General features: G+C 40.7%; 1 protein-coding gene across 6 annotated transcripts; it reads left to right on the forward strand.

The window, feature by feature from the left end:
• Positions 1-1201: 1201 nt before the first annotated feature.
• On the forward strand, positions 1202-25376 carry CNR1 (cannabinoid receptor 1). 6 transcript variants are annotated; one of them, XM_080666133.1, is made up of 3 exons: positions 1202-1294; positions 2297-2457; positions 19082-25376. In XM_080666133.1, exon 3 carries the CDS (start codon positions 19145-19147, stop codon positions 20558-20560), a length of 1416 nt encoding a protein of 471 aa, XP_080522259.1. In that variant the 5' UTR covers positions 1202-1294; positions 2297-2457; positions 19082-19144; the 3' UTR covers positions 20561-25376. The 6 variants fall into 6 exon arrangements, with proteins under 6 accessions (XP_080522259.1, XP_080522258.1, XP_080522261.1 ...); XM_080666132.1 differs by lacking the exon at positions 1202-1294 and adding an exon at positions 1553-1686; XM_080666131.1 differs by lacking the exon at positions 1202-1294 and adding an exon at positions 1697-1966.

Genomic DNA, 25376 nt, shown 5'->3' on the forward strand with positions numbered 1-25376 from the left:
AGGAAGAAAGGCAACAGATGCAGAAGCCTCGCTTCCCCGCCTGATAAGTCTCCAGAGTGGAGGTGGCTGAATCTGCCCCCGGCTGAGGCGTCAGGTGTGATGGCCAGTGCTCATGCCACCTCTACCCTCCTATCAATCATTCCTCCGTCTATTAATGGGTCCATCAGATCTTTACTTACAACCTATTCCAGCTGCCTACCTAGTAGAAATTGATCATCTCAGTTGTGGCCATTTCCCTGATGAGGAAAACAGGAAATACTGTCTTCTAACCTAAAGCAGTCTGGGGGGGGGGGGGGGGTTCAAACACTGAAGTGGCACTCTGCAGGAAGCCTTTCTAGATTTGGCCAGATGTTCCCTAAAGCACTTACAAGCTCCCCACCTCGCCCTGTACCCACCAACCTTGGGCTTCCTCCCCACCAATTTTCCTCTCTTCCTTGAGAGGTTTGCTTTTCTGGATTCTCAGCACGTAGTTCAAAGATGGGGATCAGACCTGTTACAACGGCTGTTGGGCTCTGTGCCTGGGCCGGAGGAGAGTGGAGGTGGGAACGAGATAGGTATGTCCCATGAGAACTGGGGCAGAATTTGCTAGATCCCTGGCCAGGGGTCATAGAATGAACGCTGAGGCGGCCACGGAGCGGAGATTTGGGAACCGAACCAAGTGCCTTCCGCAGGGCTCTTGGGCCAGAGTGACGTGGCTCCATCAGGTGGAGAGCCTGCGGTTCTCCCCCGACCCAACGCGTGCGAGATAAAGATGTCTAAACAACCACGACCATCCATCGCCGCCACAACCAAGCCCAGGCCTAGGGGGAGGGGGGGAGGAGCCTCTTCTGCTCAAACAGCGGCTGGGGCTTGTTTGTGGGTTCGCAATTCACCATGATAAATGTAAAGATCAATTAAGGTTTGATCCGAGCACACGGGAGGCAGACGGTGGCTGATAGTGGAACCAATTAATGAGCATGTCCCCTAATTCCTGCCGCGGCCGCACCGTGGATCCCCTGGCGCCTGCGGCGGCTGCCCGGGAGCGCCCCGCGGCTCCCTCCGGGCTCTGGAAAGGGCTGTCCTCCTCCAGAGAGAAGGTGCGAGGAGCGGGGCCCCAAGGTGGCTGGGGAGGGCCGTGCCCTGCAGGGAGGCTCAGAGCCAGCCGCGTACGAGCCCAACTGTTTGCAACCCGGGCCGGGCGGCTGGGGCGCGCCCGAGTTATCTGCCGGGCGGGGATGGCGGCTGTAAGGCACCCGGCGCTCAGCCTGGCGGTGCCCCGAGGGCGAAGGACAGGTGGCTAAGCGGCCGCCGCCAGGTAGCAACGGGCTCGGGAGCTGCGTGGCCCGGTCCCAAGGTTTCGCTTGCACGGGGCCCGGCTTGCTCTGCTCGCGGCTGGGGCGACCTGGCGTAGTTGGTGTGGGGCTCCAAGCAGCCCCCCGGGTCCAGGGAGCCCTCGGCCTCTCCCCTCACGCTCCCCTTTCCCTTCCGGCTCATCCAGCCGCCCCAGACGTGACCCCCGCGCAAGGTGTTGGTGCTGCGCACAGCCGGGGCGGGCGTGATTGATGGCCCCAAGGTCAGGGGCGGCGCAGGCACGAGCCTCTCCTTCGCTAGGCCAGGATGTGAGGGTATCTGGGAGGAGAGCCAGGTCATGGAAATGGGGACCCTGGGACCGCGGCGGCGGAGGAGGAAGAGGAGGAAGAGAAGCAGGTGACTCGGGTCGGAGAGGCTCGTCCTCTCTGGCCCCGGGGCAGGCTCCGAGGCTAGTCCCCCGCGGCAGCAAAGTTTGGAGCCACTGGCGCCGCGCTGCGCGGTGCGCCGGTCCCTCCCCGCGCAGTTCCCTCGGCGGGGTCCGTGCCGCCGTCGCTGCCGGGGCAGGACAAAGGCTCATTAACACGTGATGGGACCGCGCCTCATAAATGGGACTGGATCGAGAGGGAGCCAGAGACAGAGCGCGAGCGGAGGGAGAGGCAGGGACCGCGCGAACTGGGTGAGGCGCCGCGCACCCGGACCAGCGGAGACGGGCGGCCCCACGCTGCGCCCGGCTGGGAGAGCGGGAGGACCAGTGAAGAGCCCGGGGAAGGGGCGAGGCTCGCGGGTGGAGGGGGCTCCAGTCCCGATCCTTGTCACTTGCGGGCGCTGCAGGCTGGGGACACCAGCGCGCGGGTAGCGCGGACCGACTGACTTACTGACCGACGGACTGAGGCACATCCCGCTCCACCCCACCCCTTGGCATCCCAGCGCCGGCGCCGCCTCCCTCCCGCTGCTCCCGCGGCCACCCCATCCTTCTCCACTTCTTTTCCGCCTCCGCCTCCTCTAGGCTCCCGCGGCGCCAGTGCCACCCCCTGGCCCGGGCGGGGCGCCTCCGCTCCCTGCAGAGCTCTCCGTTGGGGGACGTTCCGTGCTAGCGGAGAAGCAGTCCCTGCGCTGGGTGAGAGGTGCCCAGGGAGCTTCCCATCCGAGGACCAGGGGATGCGAAGGGTAAGACCTGGCAGACTTTCATTTGGAAATACTTTTCTCTCTTCCCTCCCCCTGGGTACTGACCTGTGTGGTCCCCAAGGTCCATCCTAGAGTTCTTACTCCGCGTGAGCGAATCGTGCGTTAGTGTTTACTTAGCTGTGTAGCCCCCGCCTGCTAACTGTGGTCTGTGCTACTTACTTCTGGAGGTTTCTACCATTTGCTAGTTACTGAATGTGTGTGCACCTGGCTCTCTGTATGCACTGATGCCTGTTTGTGGAAAATGTGTAATTGTGCATGTTTGAAAAACAGGCGCTTGAGTTGGTGCTCAGTGGCTATAAACCATATCAGCAACTAAGTCTTCCCAGAGAAATACATCAAACCTAGAAACTGTCTGAAGTAAATTATTAGATGTCATGTAAAGAAATGTATGTCAAATAATAAACTTTTTATACAGGAAAATATATAGCAGCAGGAGCCACTCTTCTTTGAGGGGAAATAAATGGGCACGTAACTAATATCTAAATTTGAATGTTGATGGAACCATTTAACTCAGAAGTGGCCATTAGCTGAAAAAAAAGTTGATGTGCTTTTAAAAGACATTTCTTGCTAAGGCTCAGAACCATAAAAGGATCACCTCCTAAAGCAAATGTGTTTGCTGTGATAGACGTGAGAAGCTGTCATTTGGTCATTTGAAAGTTTAGAAGCAACATGCATGTATCTAATTTTAGTGTTAAATTGAACAGATGAGGAAAAAATTAGTCACCTATTAATCATTTTGTCTCTCATCTTTTTTTTTTCTAAAAAAAGTGTTATTCTTGCCTTTGTTGTTGTTTTCTTGATACATTAAGCATACTCTGGCATTTAAAACAATAAGAGATTAGAATAGATATACTGGCTTAAAGGTGTTGAAAGATATTTCTGTGGGTCCCATAACTTCTCATTTTTATTACCAAGATAATATATTTTGAACAATGGGAGAAATGTAATTTCTTAGCAGAAATGGAGTGGACATTGAGTATCAGTGGGATGCCCACTGCCATCAATCTATTTTGCAGAATATTGAGAAGCTCAGAGCAACCAACCTTTAAGGTTCCCATAGGACTTTATCTGATGTAAAGTGTTGCTGTTCTAATCCCACCCTGCTGACAGTTTACCAGGAAGATAGACTGATTGATTTCTCTTGGTCCCCCCCCCGCCCCAACTCTCCTAACTCAGTTATAGACATTTTATCAAAATAAAAGGCCATGTATAGTTTCTTAAGTGAGACACATTATTTTCTGATTATATCCATACACGAACAGTATCCAGGCATCTCCAGAATTTCAGACGTTGTATACTGCAGGCAGTTATTTGTAGGCACAACAGCAGTTACCATAGTTGGGCAGGAGGCTTGAGGATGGACATGGTTTTTAAAAACTAATCCATTTTAGGTTATCCAAAGAACTTACTGTAAAAGGACTCTTTTTATTCCAAAGATGTCTTCACTCCAGGCAAGGAGCAGTCTTGGCGAAGGTATGTATCAAGTGTCTGATAGGGAGAAGTCTCATTGTGTTCCTAAGTCTCCGTGGGGGTAAAATGATGCCACAGGGGGGAAATGCTCAGTTCTGACCTTTCAAAGATGAAATGGCTATGCTTGCATACTCCTTGTTAGGAAGGCAAATTAGATCTCACCCCCACCCCCCCGCCCCCCGTTGTAACAGACAGCAGCAGTAGATGTGCATACAAAAAGAATGTGATGCCTAGTCCCTTTAATAAACCATAGGTGATAGTATGTAATTTGGTGTGTGAAGTTTTCCATTCTGGTGAAAATGCGATCGCACGTTGGAGTAGTGCTGGGCTTTGTTTGTTATCTGCTGTTTTCTGTCTCTTCCTGTTACCCTTTTCCCAGTGGACTGCGAGCCTCTCTGTCTCGCCTGTGAGATTGTTCTTCTCTAATAAGCCTAGCTGCTGGATCAATGTGTTCTTTTTGGCATTTCCAAATGTTAAAATAGTGAAATTGTTAAATGTTACCAAGATGGAACTGCTGGGAATAAAATTCTCCGGAAGAACCACTATATTTGTGGCATATTTCAGTCTATTCCAAAAGAAAACTCCTTGGATCGGTTTACCTGTTTTCTGAAGAAAGCAGCAGCCCCATTGATTAGTGTTGATAAGTGTTTAGTATGCAGTGTCAGCTTATTAATTACTAAGGCAAAGGCTGGAAAACTCTTTCAAAACAATGGTGTGACATTCCCTTCTCTGCGTTGACTCCGAATTAACATGAACCACCAGAAAATTTAGGCAGGCTCCTTGGTTGTCTTGCATGTTAGTGCTTGGGTTTAGAATTGAAAAACTTGGATGTATAAGAATTAACTATTATGAAATGGAACTTATCACAGAGTTACAGTTCACCACGCTTACCAAATGTTTCTTTCCAGAAAACAGTTGGCCTAATAAGGGAGGGGATTATTTCTCATAATTAGCTCTCCAGGAATGCTGCAAAAAAAAAAAAAAAAAAAAGTGATATATTGAATTTGGAAATCCCTAACAACACATGATGAAGAAAACGAGATTGGGTTATAGCGTCATGAATTTGGTCAGTAAGATGGAGCCTGCCCTTTGGGTTGCTGCCTGTTGTTCTAGGGGGTAATTATGTTATCTCAGTTGCATGATGAACACAGAGAACTTTCATCCCTGCAAAAAAGGATGCTATGTCTTCACCAGTGTAAGTCTGGCTCTTCTGTTTTTGTAGTCATCATTTTCTAATTGAACCACCCAAGTAGAATAAAACCAACATTTGGGTTTAAGTTATTTATAATTCTGTTTTTGACTCTGAAACAACCTGGACCCAGTAGTGTTTGAAAAACTGTGCTGGGACCAGGTTTATATAGTGTACACCTACATTGTGAGGGACAGCAAACTGCTGATTTTTCTTTTCTTGACTGAAGACTGGTAGAGAAGTTAAAGAAATCAAAACCAATTGATGTACTTCATATTTCCCTCCTGAATCTCCAACTCTTTCCTAATCCTGTTCTTTAATAATGTTAAATTTGTGTTATAACTGCATGAATGCTGTTTTTGAGGGGAGCAGGGATTCAACACTTTGCCACTGAACTGCTATTAGATGTTTTGATAGCCATTAATTAGATCAGATTAACTTTTTAACAATTACAGATCAACTCAGATTTCTCTCAGATATATTCTGTACTAAAAGAAACGATAAATGTCATCCAGAATATGTATACTGCATAATTTTAGATGACTGGACATATCAACACACTTTTTTGCATAGGTATGAACAAACTTTTTCATAGATGTATATCTAGACCAAAAGAAAATTAGACACTTTTCTTTTTATATTTGAACATGTAGTTTAGGTCTTAAATAAATATTATAGATTTGGGGAAGTGTCCAAATTTAGGGCAACTGTGCAGATGGGCACTGAACACTCAAGGCAAAAGGAACTATCCACCTTGAACCAAAACAAGGCTGTTCTCATTTTCCACCATAGTGGAATAGTTTTTCAGTCCCATGTGTTCTAAGAATCTTGCAAAGATGCCAGGATGGGCATAACCACATTTTATCAATCTTGCTGACTGTTGTTTTTTTTTTTATTTTGGGGAAGAAAGTTGAAGGAAAGCTGGAAGAAAATATATGAAGTTATTACTATGTCACAAAATGCACATTAACATGGTAATATAACAAATTATAATACTATCACAAGTAAGTTACAGCTATAGGAAATTTGTGAGACCTGAGAAAGGGAGAATTATGTTCAGTGGTTTTCCAATGTCTATCTCTTGGTACTATTCAAATGGTTTGATGTTAGATGAACTTCTATCTCAATCAGGCCTTCATGGGTAATAGTTAAGTTAGGACATATCAGGAATATTAGGTCAAAACTATTATATAACGTAATCACTGTGAACTTCTAGTTCATAACATAAAATATTTGCCAAAAGTTTTCCTAGGTCATATTTCTTCAATGAACAGGGTACCTCATTTTAAAAAAATGAAGTATTACATTTCATTATAATAGTTTTTATAGGACAGCCGCAATTACAAACATTTTGATCTAGTTTTCATTGAGATTTTCCATATAGATTATTGATGTGTAATTTTGGGATGTCCAACAATTTAAAAGTTTCATTTGGGCAGGTTAATTGCATAACTTAGTGACCATGGACTTCTTGAGGTTCATAGTGGTGTTTGTATAGGCTTTTAAGGGAAGGATTTTACTCACCAAACCTGAGCAAATGGGCCTGCAGAGTCATAGTAGTTGTTCCAGAATACTACGAATTTTGTTTTAGCCCCAGCTGGTAACATTCTCACACCTGCACTTTAGGAAAGCTTTCAAAGTTGTTCTTTGTTTGTTTTGTGTTCTTTTGTTTTTGAATATGTGAGTTGAGACTAGTCAGGTAGGAATCAATGTTTTTTAGCTAACTCTTTTTAACCCACTGTGCTATTGCATTATATTCTGTATTTTTTAATAAGATTCCTAAAGTCGATTTTGTATTTTTTAAATGCAACAAGGGATGTAAGTTTCCCCTTTTCCTAACACAGATGGCAAATCATTTTTCCCTAAGAGTACAATCTTTTATTATCTAATTTCTTATTTTTCTACTCTAATTTAGATTCGTAATTGTTCAGCGTTTGGATTCGTTGAATAGAAATTTGATCTCTTTGGCTTGATTCCTTACCACCATTATCAATTCTGAATAGCATTTTAAATTGTTTCTTAACTTCGGGCGATAAAGTGCAGTATAGTTACCTAAGTTTGACGGTGTAATAGCTATTTTTTATTCCAACTAGCAAATTCCATGCTATTGCTTTTTAAAGAAAAGCAGAGGCTTTTTTCAAAGATGTGCCAGGCAATCTGTTGTGATAGTTGAATATACTGGCAAGTGCTTTCACAAACTGTGTATGTCAGTAGTATATTTAAATATAATTAAAATAACATATAATTAGGAAATAATGTTTGTCAAAGTTTAAGTTTAAATGGGAGGGTTCCCCTCTTTCCTTCATCATTTCTTCATTTGTCTTTTAGACCATATATTTAGAGAAGAAAATTGGAATCAATATGATTTCCATGAATTAAGTTACAAGGAGTTTGAAATTGGTGATAATTTCCATTATGTTTTTAAAAAAACAATATTCTACTTTCACATGTGGGCATTTGTACTAGGAAATCTTACAACATTGATTTCTGTTGGTCAAAAGGCTAAAAACGATGTTTTTAAGACAGCAAAGTGAACCACCATTATAGATAGTATACCTTTGTCACTCTTGCTTTTAACTCAGCTATATTTAAAAATAAATCAATTTTATATATTCTTTACAAAAGAGACTTAATTTAATGCTACTGTGATCTGTGTATTTTGGTTTATTCCAGTGTGGGTTGTTAAATGGATAAGATTTTCAACTCATTTTAGTGCATTGCTACCAGAATTTGTAAATGTTTTCTCCCGTTTTGGTATAAGTTGTGGTGAGCAAGCAATATGCATGTGGAGAAAGAGCAAAACTAAACAACACATAACCAAAGTAAGCAAGAGATCATCCAGAGAATTCTTTATCTTTTGCATGTGTGAGAGACTTTGGAAAATGTACTGTGCTGCTTTTGAAAATTATATCTACGTTCTTACAAATTAAAAAAAAAAGGAAATCTTTGAATGATTTCAGTCCTCAGCTATGGAAACTAACTTTGAGTAATCGATGGTCCATTTTTTATTGATGAAATAATCAGAGAGAGAACAGTCTGCCCAGAGTCATATATTTTAGTGCTTTGGGATACATTTCCATATATTTATAACCAGTAGATATTTTTGTAAGATACTTGCCATCTATAAGCAGTGTAAATTGCATAATTACCAGGATAATTCTGTAAGATAATTTGCATTACTTGAGCCTCCTGCAAAATTTCCATTTCAGTTTGTCGTTTTCTGGGTTCATCTCCTGTGATACATTATTTTATAGTTCTGGAGAAAGAAGAACAGAAACAGAGATATTTCCATCTTTTTTAAAAAAACCCGGCTGGAATGCTAACTACTTTTGCTTTTCCCCTGTTCTTTTACGTGCAGGAACCATGGGTTCCCTCCCATTGGTGTTGAAAGAAAAGGCCAGCAGTGCTATAAAACTACATAATCCTTTGCCAATAGAATTAGGAGAAAATGTGTTGAGTTCGTAATTTATGTCTGCATACTGGGTACTTACATATTACATCTTGAAGCCACTTTTCTTTGCTGGACAAGATATGTAACCGTAAGTTTCCGGAAACAGCACAGAGAAGCCCTCACTTGCAAGCTGAGAGGTTCCCTACTTGTGTTTATTTTCAGGATAGACTACATTATTCTATTCCAACCAAATAGAAAGGCCTTGGTTTTAAAGATCAGTGAGATTACTGTGGCTTTGTAGTACAGTTTGGTATCAGGTAGCCTGATTCCTCCAACTTGATTCTTCTTTTTCAAGATGGCTGTGGCTATTTGGGGTCTTTTGTGGTTCCTAAAACAGCATGATACTGGCATTAAAACAGACATATTCGATCAGTAGAACAGAATAGAGAATCCAGAAATAAACCCACACCTTTATGGTCAATTAATATTTGGCAAAGGAGGCAAGAACATACACCCCAATAAATTCAATTTAAAGGCATCCTATCATCCTATTCAATAAATACTGTTGGGAAAACTGGACATATACGTGCAAAAAAAAATGAAAGTAGACCACCTTCTTACACCATACATAAGAATAAACTCAAAATGGATTAAAGACTTAAATGTTAGACTTGAAACCATAGAAATCTTTAAAAAAAACATAAGCAGTAAAATCTCATACTTTTCTTGTAGCAATTTTTTTTCTGATATATTTCCTTGGGCAAGGGAAACAAATGGGACTAGAACAAACTACAAAGGTTTGCACAGCAAAGGAAACCATCAACAAAATGAAAAGACAGCCCACTGAATGGAAGAACATATTTGCCAATGATACATCTGATAAGTGGTTAATTTCTGAAATTTATTAAAAACTTATAAAACTCAGCACCAAAAAAACAAAAAACAAACACAATTCAATTAAAAAATGGGCAAAGAACCTGAATACACTTCTCCAAAGAGGACATACAGAGAGTCAATAAACTTGAAAAAATGCTCATCATCACTCATCATCAGAGAAATGCACATTAAAACCACCATGAGATATCACCTCATATCTGTCAGAATGGCTTTCATCAATAAATCAACAAACAAGTGTTGGTGAAAACGTGGAAAAAGAGGAACCCTCGTGCACTGTTAGTGGAACGCAGATTGGTGCAGCCACTGTAGAAAATAGTATGGAGCTTCATTAAAATTTTTAAAAATGGAACTGCCTTATGACCCAGCACTCCCACTTCTGGAAATACTATATCCTGAGAATCCCGAAACACCAATCAGAAAGAATATATGCACACTTGTGTTTCATTGCAGTGCTATTTACAATAGCCAGATTTAGAAATAGCCCAAGTGCCCAGCAGTAGATGAGTGGATAAATAAACTGTGGTACATTTACGCAATAGAATACTACTCAGCTATAAAAAAAAAAAAAAGGCAGGAAATCTTACCTTTCACAACAGGATGGATGGATCTGGAGAGTATTATGCTGAATGAAGTAAGTCAGTCAGAGAAAGACACTACCATATGATTTCACTTACCTATGGAATCTAATAAACAAAATAAACTAACAAAATAGAAGCAGACTCATACATACTGAGAACAGACTGACAGTTGTCAGAGGGAAGGGGGACTGGGGAGTGGGTGAAAAAGGTGAAGGGATTAAGCAAAACAGAACACAATAATTAAACTCATAGACACACAGACAACAATATGGTGATTACCAGAGGGAAAGGGGTTGGGGAAATAGTAGAGAGTAAGGGGATAAATGGTGATGGAAGGAGGCTTAACTTCAGGAGGTGAACACACAATACAAGGTACAGGATGATACTATAGAACTGTACGCCTGAAACCTACAAAATTTTATTTACCAATGTCACCCCAATAAATTCAATTTAAAAATCTGTGAAAGTTTACTTTATCATGAAAGAAGTCTCCCTTCGCAGTCCATTTCAGTGGTCTAAGCACCACCCATAGATCAGTCTTCTTTGCTATCTAAGCTCAGTTCTACCCCTCCTCCCTCAGTCTTTTTCATAGCCGTAATCTTTAACAATGGTTCTTGAACTTTAGAGTGTGTTAGAATCTGCTGGAGGCCTTGCTAAAACACAGATGCATTCCAGCCCTGTAGTTTCTGTTTCTGTAGGTCTGAGGTATAACTTGAGAATTTGCATTTCTCTTAAGTTCCTAAGTGATGCTCAAGCTGCTGGAGACAGATGACCCTTTGAGAGTCACTGACTATAAAATAACTCCCTATGCACTATCAACCACTGTGGGACTTCTCAGATTGTTTTTGTACAGTGGAATTTCCCAGCCTGTTCTCACCTGTCTTGTTTCCTAATTCTTTATCTTCATGTTATTTTTTCTGAATCCTTTCAGTTACTTAGCTCCATACAAAATTGCATAATTGCATCATGCAAACCTAGGAAGGATTTGACCTTGAATAAGGTACAATAAAACTACCTCATGGTTTCAGTAGCATAAAATTCTGTACTTGCATCCAGTTAGAATACTTCCTTCTTAATCATAACTATATTTCCAAAGCATATCTTTACTGAAGGCTATTTCTTCAAGTTCTGTTTTACATAATTATTTGCATCTTGAAAGCATATTTCTCTGTTTATATCTTTCATTGTTAGTACACACTGAAAATTTTTTATTTAACATTTCAACTTAAGAAGGTGATACGTAAAGACCTACTTTTTAAAAGCATGTCTGAATAGAACTCTGAATTTACACAACAATAAAAACTTGTTTAAAATTATTCCAGTGAGAAAAGATATGAAGGGAATGGAATTGTCTAGAAAGCTACTGTGTCCTCAATTTGTATGAGTATTTGAACAAATATTCACTTCTCTTGTGAAAGATTCCAATTTAAACCCTGTAATAATAGAAGATAATTTTCCATTCTTTTTTATCACAGAGTTATAACCTTTGTTGGTGATTTCATATTTGAAAATTGGAAAGCTAAATGTTTCATAACGTAGAAATGAGTTGAGTTTGTTATTAGAATTGATTTTGCGCTTCTGAGACATTCTCTTCTTTTAACCATATCTCGGCATAAACATACCATTTGTTTTCAGTAGAACTACTTTCCTTTACTCATTCTTAATTACTTTCTTGAGGCAGAATTCCAAATATTCACAATTAATTTTTATTAATGTATTAAGTTTTCTCAATGTCCTTTTGCCTCACAAAAGCAATTTGGAATTTAGTTTTTCTAGGCAGTAGTAATAACCCATTTTAACCCTCAATAACATATTTTCTTATTTATGTTTTAATTAATTTAATTGTAAAATGCATAAAATGTTGTAGCAGGAGGAGAAATTGCTCAACCAAAGCAAGAAATATGTCCTGAACAGAATAACAAATTTATTCCTGAGGGCTTATAAAAGCCACTCCATCTAGTGGTTGAATTTTCACATAACTTCTCTTGACAAGTATTTAAAGGACACTTGCATATGGAGAAACCCATTTGGGAAAGAGCAATGCTTAACAGCATGCTTTTGAGGGAAGGAAAAAGTCCATTATAATAATAATTCCATATATTGTTTTTAAAGGTCAACAGTGTATAAGTAGGATTTGCTTAGAGTTGTGCATGTCACAAATATTTCTTTATATATCATTGTTATGTGGCTAAACATTGCAGTTCATAATATATACCTGGGCTAAACAAGAATAAGAACAAGAAGTAAATATCAGATCTTGCAGCCGTGGGCAAACTACGGCCCGCGGGCCGGATACGGCCCGTTCGGCTGTTCTATCTGGCCCGCGGAGCCGAAAGAGCGGAGGGTTCTCTTGCTCTCCCCTCCACTCCTTTACTTTGAATTTATATTAGTTCACACAAACACTCCATCCATGCTTTTGTTCCGGCCCTCCGGTCCAGTTTAAGAACCCATTGTGGCCTTCGAGTCAAAAAGTTTGCCCACCCCTGTCTTAGAGCATAACCTCCACTTGCTGCCAATATAACTATTTGATACTGAGCTAAAAGATCTTGGGATAAATCATTGTTCATGCCTTTTATGTAACTTTTACATTTGGGCAGTTTCTTTCAGATGGAAGTTTGTAGGACACCAAGAGTTAGGTTTAATTCTCTAATGATCAACTGACTTTATGTTAAGGAAAAGTATCCACAGTTAAAAGCCATTCTACTAAGACATTATCTGCCATGTTGCCAGTGCACACCAATATTCATTTAGTGAACATGTATTGAGTACCTTCCTTGTGCCGGGCAGAGGACATATAAGGCCATATATGACAGCTTTACCATCAGGGTCATCATCTGAAGGGTTTAGAAACAAGAAAGAATGCTATAGGATGATTCAGCAGTGCCCATCATCTCTCTAATTGGGAAAAACCCTCAAAGCATATATAGGAAGGGGATTTACACAACCCAATACTCTTTGAAGATGAAGTATCATATGCCTATTACATGTGTTCATATCCAATTCTATTCTGTCATCTGTGAAAGGACAGATGGGTGGGCTTTATTAGATGGGATGAGGTAGAATGGACAATCATTTCCAAGGGCTTCCTTGACCCATATTCATTACACAGGTATTATACATGGATATATAATGTACACAGTACGAGGCATAGAGAACACACACAATAAAAATGTGTTCAATGAAGCATCGTAGGGCCTTTAACTTTATATCCATCAACCACATTGCTGCAGTAACAGCTCTCTGCCCTTTGGGCACTAAGAGTTGTAACAAACACTCTCTTGTTGGAGCCCTGCTATGGTTTACAGAATTTCTTCTGCCTAATACTAGCCAAGATCTTAGGAACTAGCCATGGAGAGCCTACTTCACTCTGGGTCTAAGAAAATTATATTGTTCAAGGTGGGAAGTTAAGCAATTTCCAATGATTTTGAATTTCTCTATATAAATAATGAACGTTTAAAGCTTGCTTACTAACAACAGTCATGTCTCATTCAGACCTAAAGAAGGTGCCCTCTTCATTCCTCAGTTGGTGGTGTGAAAACTGTCATTACCATCCCCAGTCCTTACAATTGATTAATGAAGAAAACATAAACCTACCTAATTAAAAAATAATAGTGGCAGTAACAAGTTAGATTTTATTTACTTGACAATAGTCACTGCAGATAAGGTGCTAATCCAGGGTTGATATTTATAGTTTATAGTTAATTGGCATACTTTGTTCTTAAAGACCACAGAGCAAGGATGATTTGCAAGTGCCATAGGCATCCTTTTTGCAGTCAGCAGGTCATTCCTCCAGATTTTAGTTGTTCACTATGTAAAATTATCATGTACTATTTATTACTCCCTTTTCCCAAAATCAACTCTTCCCCCTTTCTAAGAAATGGGAAGAAGAGTGTCTTATTAAATGATTCCTGGGCCTCAAAGTTAAGAGCAGGCACTTGGAGTTTTGCAGAGCTGGCTGAAGTTTTAGCTCTGCCCCTCTAGTTGGAGACCTTGGACAAAGCATTTTACCTCTTAGTTTTCTCATATGTACAATGGGGATTGTAATAGCACCTATTTTATGTAAATATTAAGCAAAAGTAATATTTATGTCTAGCACAATGCCTGGCACATAAACATTCAAATGTTTCTCATTGAAATATTTGGGAATTGGAATGTTCTCTGTTGTGCATTTAAAGCACTCAAATTCTTTGAGATGGGAACCTGGAGAATCAAGTCTTTGTTTTTAGTTGGATTTAATATGTATGCTCATGGATTCAAAGAGAAAATAACATTTATTGAAGAATGAATGAGGAAACTTGAAAAGTATGCTGCACCATTTGGACAACATGCAGCACACTCAAAACTATTGCTATCCTTGGTAATGGACTGTAAAGATAATCTATCTAATGGGTTCTATACACATTACATATCAGAATAATATATTGCTTCTGACTTTTAATGACCAGACCTCATATGCAAGTTAAAGACAATCTTATGGAGTATTTTATATGTGAACCAGGCTTCTACTGAATTAAAAACTGTATGTTCTATTTCAAGGAAAGGCTGCTTCAATTATGCCTGATTATTTTCTTTATAGTTTATGTAGAAAAGATTTCCTCTGGGGGGAAAAAAGCAAAGGCACATATCAGTGGGAAACATCAAAATAGCAGAGCAAAATTAAATGGTAAATGGGATTAGTTATAAAAGTCAGCAAATTATTCTGTTTATATCAATTATTTGCCCGTGTGATAGGCTCTTCTTGTGGCATCATTACCTACTAGTGAGTGCTTATCTGGTGTGGTTTAGTTTCTTGAGCCATAAAATTCTTTGTTTTAACAAGCTTTTAAGTGTTAAATGATTAAGCATACTTCGGATCAAATTTGAAAATAAATATAGCCTTATAAGGTCTTAATGTCTGTTTAGCTTATATAATTGTTATATATTTATGAAAAGTCTAACACTTGTTTTGTTAGCAAGAATAGACCAGAGAAAATAGTGCTGATTAATAACTTCTATGTTAAAAAAAAAATAAAGAAAAGCTAAAGCTTTGAGAACCAACTGAGCATTACAAGCATAATGGAATTTTCTTTTATATATGAGAGAAGGAGCTGACATTAATACAAGGAAGAGGGATTATGTATTTTTGCCTAAATTATCAGGATAATTAAGTCAGTCCTTTATTTCTCATTGCTATAGAAGATGATGCAATAAGTTACCAAACTACTTTAATAATTCCAACTCTAATGGTTAGGACAGACTTACTTGCCCACTCAGCTGTAGCAGAAATATTCATTGAGTTATGATGTTGGCCTGTGAGACCATCCATGTACATTGAGGACTTGGCTTAGACATAATGCAATTATGAGTCAACTAAAACTTTCCCTATTAACTTTAAAGAAATATATTAGCAAGTTGTTTTTCTTGATCAAATTAGTAGAAACCAGACTTGTTCCCAGAAGTGAATGGAAAATAAATATATCCACTGGTACAGTTGTTCTCTTGAACCCTTCACAAGACTCTTCTATGAAGCTAGCCAAGCAGAACAACACAGAACCAACAAAAAGTAGGGGAAAAACAGGGTTAAGCCGGGCCTGGGACTTCTGCATTTGATATCCTGGGCTCCTGTCAATTTAGATACTATGAGCTTGGCATTGTCTCCTTAGAGCATTTATAAACTTAGAAATTTAGGGAAAGAGCCTGGTGAGCTGATACAGTCTGTAACTGTATTGGGAGCACCAATCCTTCTGATGCTTCCAGTGGCTTTTCTGCCTTCCTGGACAGGACAACCTGCGGGAAGCAAATACTGCCTAGTGTCTGTCCCCCCAGAGATGCTGTACAGGCCAGAACTGCAGGGATTTTGACTCTGGATGCAACAGTGATAAATATCTAAAATATTGAAATGTCTCTCTGAAACGTATAAGGTCTCCAGCTGGGTAATGAAGAAAAAAATAACCTGCTATTAAGTTATACTGATATGGAAAAAATGCTATTTGTAGTCTTGTTTTGAGGACTTTCTTTATGCTCACCCTAATCAGAACACAGATGTCTTCTATCATTAAAGGTTATAGAAACAAAGATATACAAAGATATAGACTTTGGGTAGACTTAAAAAAAACAAAACTCATGTTGCTGCCATACCCATAAAATTTCTTGGATGATACCATAGCTTGATAGTTGATGTATAAATTGGGGAGGGGGGGTTAATGGAGAGGCAGGTGTGCATATAGAGAGATGGATAAAAAGAACTGGTGGTGGTGTTCTAAAAAATTGAAGTTAAAAAAATAATAGATGCATTGCATTAAAATATTCTTATTGTTATAAATGCATGATTTATAGCTTGAATTATTAGAATATGTTGGTTTATTTAAGTAGAATTCAAGGAAAATCCCCTTATATATCTTTCAGTCATTCTTTTACTATAACTGGTATAAAAACAACTGCTTTTTAATAGGTACATCTACTATGCATCTTGCTAGAAATTTGCAGTTATGATTTTCCCAGTAGCAAACAAAAACAAAATTAATGGCAGCCGCATCCCCCAAAGCATGAACTATATTACTAATGAACTCTCAAAGAAAACTCTAGGTGCAAAAAGTGAGCAGGTGAAAATTACTGTAATAATCCAAATGTAGAAATAAAAGCAAGAATTACTGAAATGCAGAGAACAATTTTCCTGCCATGATCCCATTAACTTAAAATAGCCTGTGCACTGTGGTATTTGGACATTACTGAGATCCTCGAACTGCTCAAAATTCATATATATTTTTAACTGTATTCTTTAATTAAAGTTGGATTATATTGGATAGAAATCACTTTGTATTTAACTCATATTTTATCTAGCTGCTTTGTTTTGATGAAAGTGCTTGGTTGCATTAAAATGGGAAATTGTGTTGATATATATGATGATTTTAACCTAGAGTAAATCACAGGCACACAGGTTTTGCATTACGGAAATAAGATCTGTGATCCTTTTTCTTCACTTTATAGCTCTTCCAGATACTGATTTTAGTCCTTGAGGCCATGCCAGTAGGCAGATCCCACAAGATGCTAGGACAGGAAAGAGTGATTTAGTAGGAGGTAGTGTTAATTACTACAGACTGACAAAATGCCTCAATTTGTGTTTGTAAGAAGCTGGAAGGCTTGAATATAAGATGCAAAATGACTTTCTTTTAGTTACCGTTAATCCTTAAAACTACCAAAACCAGCAGCTCTGGTATCTGAGAGACATGGGTTCAGCTACAAATTGTTCATGTTCTGGACAACTTATCATCCAGTTGGCCTCCATTTCCTTGTCTGTGAAATGGGAGTTATAAATAAGCACCTGACAGATTTGTAATGGCAATTTAATGATAGAATAAATGAAGAGTCTCTCAAATGTCTGGAATATACAAATAGACATATTCCTCTACCTTTACCCATGTGTATATTTTCTATTATCTTTGTGCCTTAAGTGCTGAGACAAAAATAAAAATTGAATAAACATCCCATGATCCAATTAGGGCAATTAGATCATAGGGCAATTAGATATTATCTCGATATATAATTAATAAATAGGGCTGAAAGCCATAGTACTAAGTAATGATAATAATTAATATTTATTGAAGAGTTAAATGTTGTGCCAGGCACTATGTTAAATGTTCTTTAAAATATTTAACTTTCAACACAAGTCTATGATTTAGGCTTCAACCTCCTCCTTCCTATTTTACAGATGAAATACTGAAGTTTTGAAAGACTAACACGGGTCTGACACTAACACTTGGTCTGTGTAACTCCTAACTCAGAGTTCTCTCCATTAGTAGTACTTTGACTGGTTGGAATCAGTAAATAAATATTGGTTTCTGTGATTATTTTGATTATTATAGATATCACTCACTACTACTAATTTTTTATAAGCTAATAGCCACATTTTAAACCAAGCATTTATAAATAGTAAAATCAATTCTCTGGCTGTTTATTTTAAAACAAAACACAATTGCTTAGCTTAGAATTGAAGAGCCCTTACAATTTGGCCTGTCCTCTCAGTCATCCTTATTTCTAGTGCCATCCACGTGAGAAGCCTTGAATGATGAGACGTGTCTCTTGTCTTCAGTGTGCTTGTGGCATCAAACCACTCATGGGGGACACGGCCAGGAAGCACTGTCCATTATCACTCCTCTCCAGCAATACGTATCTTGGTCTTGCCCTGGCTGGGTGGCTCAGTTGGTTGGAGTGTTGTCCCATTCACCAAAAGGTTTTGGGTTCAATTCCCAGTCAGGACACATACCTAGGTTTCAGGTTTGATCCCCAATCGTGTGATCAGGTATGTAGGAGAGGCAGGTGATCGATGTCTCTCTCCTTTTCTTTCTCTCTAAAATCAATAAAAATATATTCTTGAGTAAGGATTAAAAAAAAAAATCTTGCTCTTCTCATGAGCCCCAGTGAATGTTAGCCCTTTGTGACATTTTCCTTGGTTGGTGTAGACATTTTTAAAAGTTTTTCTCAGCCATGGCTCAGTCCAAACGTCACCTCTGGGTCAAGAGACTTGCCTGCTAGAGCCAGGACTGGGATCCAAGTTTTCCTGCACGGCCACATTCTTCCTTTTGGTCCAGCAGTTTTTTCCTCTCCCTTTACATTCAACACACAGACCACACAGCTCAGTCTCTGATTCCACACTGTCTTGTTCTTTGGTTGTCTTGCACATCCAGTCTTACCTGTGTGACAAGGTGATTAAAGTCTTCAGGAACATCGGGATACTGCTTGGGGGGGGGGGGGGAGGGCTGTAGAAGCCAGGTGGTAAACACTTCCTAACCTGACTGTGAAATGCACACCACACCCAAGCACATGTTCTTCACTTGACCCTCAGACCCTGGCACTCCATAGAGGACTCCCACAGTGGCATATACAGAGAGCTCAGACAGTGAAGAAACGTGTTTCTGGTGCATGCCACATCAGCAACTCCTGGGTGGCTTTTCTTTAACTAAGTGACTCACTCACTTGGTTGACGAATCTAGCAAGGATTTTACCTGTATTCAGAGACAGAAATGAAATAACATGATGGTACTCATTGACGTTTGTTTGAATTCTGGTTTTCTCACCATCCGGCTTATCTGTTTTCCCTGTTAGGAGTCCCTGCTGCCAGCCTCTTTCTCAGTCATTTGGAGTTTGGCATAATTGAAGACGGAGGGTATGAAGTCGATCCTAGATGGCCTTGCAGACACCACCTTCCGCACCATCACCACGGACCTCCTCTACGTGGGCTCGAATGACATTCAGTACGAAGATATCAAAGGCGACATGGCATCCAAATTAGGGTACTTCCCACAGAAATTTCCTTTAACTTCCTTCAGGGGCAGTCCCTTCCAAGAAAAGATGACTGCAGGAGATAGCCCTCAGTTGGTCCCAGCGGACCAGGTGAACATTACTGAATTTTACAACAAGTCTCTTTCATCCTACAAGGAGAATGAGAACATTCAGTGTGGGGAGAACTTCATGGACATGGAGTGCTTCATGATCCTGAACCCCAGCCAGCAGCTGGCCATAGCCGTGCTGTCCCTCACGCTGGGCACCTTCACGGTTCTGGAGAACCTGCTGGTGCTGTGCGTCATCCTGCACTCCCGCAGCCTCCGCTGCAGGCCTTCCTACCACTTCATCGGCAGCCTGGCGGTGGCAGACCTTCTGGGGAGTGTCATCTTCGTCTACAGCTTCGTTGATTTCCACGTGTTCCACCGCAAAGATAGCCCCAACGTGTTTCTGTTCAAACTGGGCGGCGTCACAGCCTCCTTCACAGCCTCGGTTGGCAGCCTGTTCCTCACAGCCATCGATAGATATATATCTATTCACAGGCCCCTGGCCTATAAGAGAATCGTCACCAGGCCCAAGGCTGTGGTGGCATTCTGCCTGATGTGGACCATAGCAATTGTTATTGCTGTGCTGCCTCTCCTTGGCTGGAACTGCAAGAAACTGCAATCTGTTTGCTCAGACATTTTCCCACTCATCGATGAAACCTATCTGATGTTCTGGATCGGGGTCACCAGTGTGCTGCTGCTGTTTATCGTGTACGCATACATGTATATTCTCTGGAAGGCTCACAGCCACGCGGTCCGCATGATTCAGCGCGGCACCCAGAAGAGCATCATCATCCACACGTCGGAGGATGGCAAGGTGCAGGTGACTCGGCCGGACCAGACCCGCATGGACATCAGGCTGGCGAAGACCCTGGTCCTGATCCTTGTGGTATTGATCATCTGCTGGGGCCCTCTGCTTGCAATCATGGTGTACGATCTCTTTGGGAAGATGAACAAGCTCGTTAAGACGGTGTTCGCCTTCTGCAGTATGCTCTGCCTGCTGAATTCCACCGTGAACCCCATCATCTATGCTCTGAGGAGCAAGGACCTGAGACACGCATTCCGGAGTATGTTCCCCTCGTGTGAAGGTACCGCGCAGCCCCTTGATAACAGCATGGGTGACTCAGACTGCCTGCACAAACATGCAAACAACACAGCCAGCGTTCACAGGGCCACGGAGAGCTGCATCAAGAGCACTGTCAAGATCGCCAAGGTGACCATGTCTGTGTCTACAGACACGTCTGCCGAGGCTGTGTGAGCCTGACGCCTACTGGGCAACGCAGGAAAAGAAATCCGTGTTTTGTTTTGTTTTTTAAAGCTAAAAATCTAGAAGAGTCTGTTGTCTCATCAGTTATATTTTTTAAGTTTATCATGCTCACTGAAAAGGTGATTGTCACCATGATCAGTTGTCTGTTTGCTGATGTTTTGATCGTGTAGATTCTCAAACTCAGTTCTCCAGGGGTTTACAGTGAAGAAAGCCTGTTGCTTAAGTGACTGGAAGGTCCCAAGTCCCCATGAAACAGGAGGGAAACCTTGTGCTACACAATTTGCAGTCTAAGTACCACTGGAACAATGCCATGAAATGAGTAATGCCTTTGTAACCACCACTTTCATTATAATGTGAAATGTTTGTGTCCATCAGTATCAGAGCTGTCCATTTTTACAACAGTTATAGTACTAAAGTAGAGCTATTTTGTAAAATGTATTGTGTCCTATGAAATGTGTATCCGTGTTTACTATGTGTTGTTTATATTTGTCTAGCTCAACAAAACTGAAAAGTAGAATTTTATGAAAATAGTGGAATATAAGCAGTGGGTACATGCCAATGAGACCACTTTTTTTAAAAGAGTATTGCCCATGATATAACTTTAGAAACCTTAATATTTTTTCAAACATCTCTATTTAAATTTGACATTGGAAATAATGATAAAGGTTGTTGTGTTGTTTTTTTTTTTTCTGTTAATACAACAAGAAGAATTGGAAGACTCTCCAAAGTATTGAGCAGAATTTAGTGACACTTAAAAATTTATTAGCTCTGCATTTTCATACAAGGACATTTATTTATGATCTTCTGGACTAAAGCTATCTCTTGGGTGATGGATTACAATTAGAGTTGGGGAAAAAGGCATATTGACTTTTTTGGCTGACGTCTCTGACTTTCTTTAGTCTTTAGCTATTACTGGACTTCTTAAGACAGCATGTGTCAATCTTAATGTATATTGTTATCACTGTGCAATTGCTGTTTACTTGAAGAGTATTGTATTCTTATATTCCAGGTTAAGTAGATTTTATGCCTGAGTGGCCAAACAACAGTCTCCCATTTCTTTTTCTTAATTGAAAAGAAGTATTGTCTGGATCAGTAAAATGATACTGTGTGTGAGTGTGAATATAAATGTGTGTATGTGTGTGTTTCTAGCCTGTAACTGTTACCGTAATGTCATAAAGTGAGAAAACTGTGACCAAGTGTAAACTGTACCACTTGCTGCACTCTTGTACATGAATTCAGTTTCTAAAATCGAGTTCATTAAGATAATCTTGTTGATAAAAATACTGACCATGAGCATTCAGAACCCTCCCCCTCCCCCACCCCCCTACCCCTCCCTTTAAGAGGCTGCGTCAAGTATTACTAAATGGACCTTCAGGTATTTCCTAAGATCAGTGTTTAGCAAGGAATAATCAGTAATGAACATTTAAGTGAAGGTCTGTAGTTACCGTGTTAATAGCAGGAAATGAGAGTGTTTTGGTTTCTGAGCACCTAATACGAATCAAGTCCATGGAGATGTAAGTCATTATAAAGGAAGTGGTTCTTGTAGGTAGTGCAATCCCGGCTTAAGTAACATACACAGCTTGCTGGAAGTGAGACGACCAGGTCTAGCCCCTGTGGCTAAGGGGCCTATCAGACAGTGAGTGGGTGGGTGAGACCAAAAAGGGCAGTGAGGAGCTGACACACGCGTGATAGAGGCCTGGATGACATATGGCTGCTCTGTGCTTCATCCAGATGCCCTTGGGGACAACCCAGCACCCAGCTGGTTTAGGTTAAGGAATAGGCCTCTTCTCTGGTCCTGATAACCAAGATCTGCTACAGCATAAGGATGAGCATGGCTTCCTTTCCTCCCACGCCCTGGTCTGCTACTCCTTAATGGTGCTCAGAGTCAGGCCCTTTCCCAGCAAGCTTAAGAAATTGATATTGCTTAAGAAACTACTTGACTGGCAAACTTATAATCTCCTTATGCAGACAAAGCACGGCTCCTGCAGGATCCAGAGGCCTGCATAGCATGAAGTGAAGTGGAGAGCTAGTGTTTTTGGTGACTTTTTAGGTGTTTAGATACCTGTGCAGCCTGGTGGGGTCTTCTTGCAGTGTATGGCCTAAGGCTGAATGTGGCCTGTGGACCAAGCTGAGATACTTTAATCATCTGTGTATATAGCTCAAATCCACCCACTGGTTCCCTTACTTTATCTCTCTGTGATATGCAGATGAGGGCTCAGGTTGCTAGAGCATTAATAAGATCTCTTTAGAAGAAGGAGAAAAGATTCTTTATGAAAAAACTCACCAGGGTCTAGTTTTCATTTAAGAAATGCCACTCTTTTGTCCCGCATTAGCCTGAATATTAATCTACATGTCTCAGAGCTCACCAGACAGTACAAACTTTCTTCTCACAGCTATGAAGACATGGTAAAAGTGAAATTCTACTTGTTGGTAAAAAACAACAACACCACAAATCTCCAGGATTCATTTTTGAAACTGTATTTGTGTGTATGCAATGTAGATTTTATAGTGTGTTGTGTTTTCAAGATCTAAATCATATATAATCAATGAAGGGACCATGGGGCTGACAGCACTAAACTTGGTGCTTATTGATATTCTAAGAAATATCTGTGAAATATCATCATGTATGTGTTATACCTACTTCATTTTAAAACAAATGAGTTTGATTCCCTTTGACACTTTTAATAATCGTTTCCTAACCAGGTTACTCAGATGTTCTTTCATGAATATACTCATTAGAGTTACCATTTATTAGTATCGTGCATTAATTAGTTCCTTAATTAGACCTATTAATTTAAATATAATTTAGATTTCAGTAAGTGTTTAAAGGTCCAACTTCAGAGTTATCTACTTTCCTCTGAGAATAATACATTTGTCCTGACTATGCATTCCACCATCACATATGTCTTCAGAAAGGGCCAACTTTCCAACCTGCTCCCTTTCTTCCGAGTAATGATGAACCTTTCAGTCCTGCACTGGGAATGTCTTTTCTTTGCATGGGGCTCTTAGAGATGTGGGCAGACTTGCTTATTTAGTGGCTAGTCCATATTAGGAGTATACATACATGTGTTCTGAACCAGCTCAGACTAGCCACAAACATAGCTTTGTGGCTAGCAAAAGAGAAAGAGCAGTTTACAGAAGGAGGGCTGTTCCCAAGAACCTCTAATTTTTCATTATCTGAAATACTAGAGGCCCGGTGCATGAAATTCGTGCACAGGGGGGTGTGTCCCTCAGCCCAGCCTGCACCCTCTCCAATCTGGGACCCCTCAAAGGATGTCCGACTTCCCCTTTAGGCCCGATCCCAGTAGGATCGGGCCTAAATGGGCAGCCGGACATCCCTTTCACAATCCAGGACTGCTGGCTTCCAACTGCTCGCCTGCCTGCCTTCCTGATTGCCCCTAACCACTTCTGCCTGCCAGCCTGATCACCCCCCTGCCAGCCTGATTGATGCCTAAATGCTCCCCTGCCAGCCTGATTGCCCCTAACTGCCCTCCCTGCAGACCTGGTCACCCCTAACTGCCCTCCCCTGCAGGCCTGGTCAACCCTAACTGCCCTCCCCTGCAGGTCTGGTCCCCCCCAACTGCTCTCCCCTGCAGGCCTGGGTCCCCCCCAACTGCCCTTCCCTGCAGGCCTGATCCCTCTCAACTGCCCTCCCCTGCTGGCCATCTTGTGGTTGCCATCTTGTGTCCACATGGGGGCAGCCATCTTTGACCACATGGGGGCAGCCTTTGTGAGTTGGAATGACTGTCAATTTGCATATTACTTTTTTATTAGATAGGATATGTAAAAGAAACACCGATCTGGGAAAAGCTGATGACATACGCCTACACTTGAGATGATTCCCAAGCCTCCCCATCCATCACTTTGACTCAAGTCTATCTGGCATTAGGTGTCAAGGCATTTTGGCCGCCTACACTCACCCTACCACCAGATGAGAATTAGAGCCTGGATGAGTAGCATTCTAGTTAGTGCCCTAATGATTAATTTCTGCCATTTCATGTCTGTAAAAGAGACCACCAATATCATGCGCAAAAATAGATTTCTCACAATCTAACTGTATATTTGTATGATATTTTAAAATCTCCTAAATGCTGGGCAATGGCTATTAACAAATGTCTTGCACTGGCCTTCTGATGAAATGTTAACAATGCCTATTGTAATATAGACAAAACATTTTATCTACTGATTTGGGCTGAATGTATGTAAATAGGTCTTTAAAAAACAAAGTCAGATGTTGAAGCAGTGGCCTACGAATCAGTAATTTTCAGATAGAAGAGTTTCTTTCCTTTGCTGTAGCATCCTAAAAGCTGTCTGCACGTAAATTTAGTGCACTGGGCCTGCTGGGGACTGGAGTCCCCAGGAAAGGAAACCCTTTCTTGTAATAATATAAATGAGATACTAGATCATCTGGATTCTTCCAACGTTTCAAGTGGAAAACAATTCTTTATTGTCTGTAAATCTAACATTATTACTTTTCCTCTTAGAAAAATATTGTATTGTTAGATGTTTGTTGAGCTGGTAACATCCTTGCAACTGCTGCAGTTTTCTTTGTTAGTAACATGTATAATATTTTGTACACTAGTACCAGTAAGATTGTTATTCACTGTAGCTTCAGTCATTAAATTACTATAGCAAAGTAGTACTTATGTAATATTTATAATGTATTAAGCCCACACTCTATTTTATTTCAGTGATGTAATTACATTATTATTTACAAAATTGTTAATTACAAAGGAAAACATCCCATCATGTCGATTGTCCAAAGTTACCTGGAATCAAATAAAAATTCTAGATTATCATGAAGGAC

This window comes from Plecotus auritus, assembly GCF_963455305.1.
Source record: "Plecotus auritus genome assembly, chromosome: 4".
Lineage (NCBI taxonomy): Eukaryota > Metazoa > Chordata > Mammalia > Chiroptera > Vespertilionidae > Plecotus > Plecotus auritus.

Excerpts from the sequence above, each read along its gene's own strand:
- CNR1 (XM_080666133.1), top strand. The coding sequence starts at position 19,145 with ATGAAGTCGATCCTAGATGGCCTTGCAGACACCACCTTCCGCACCATC.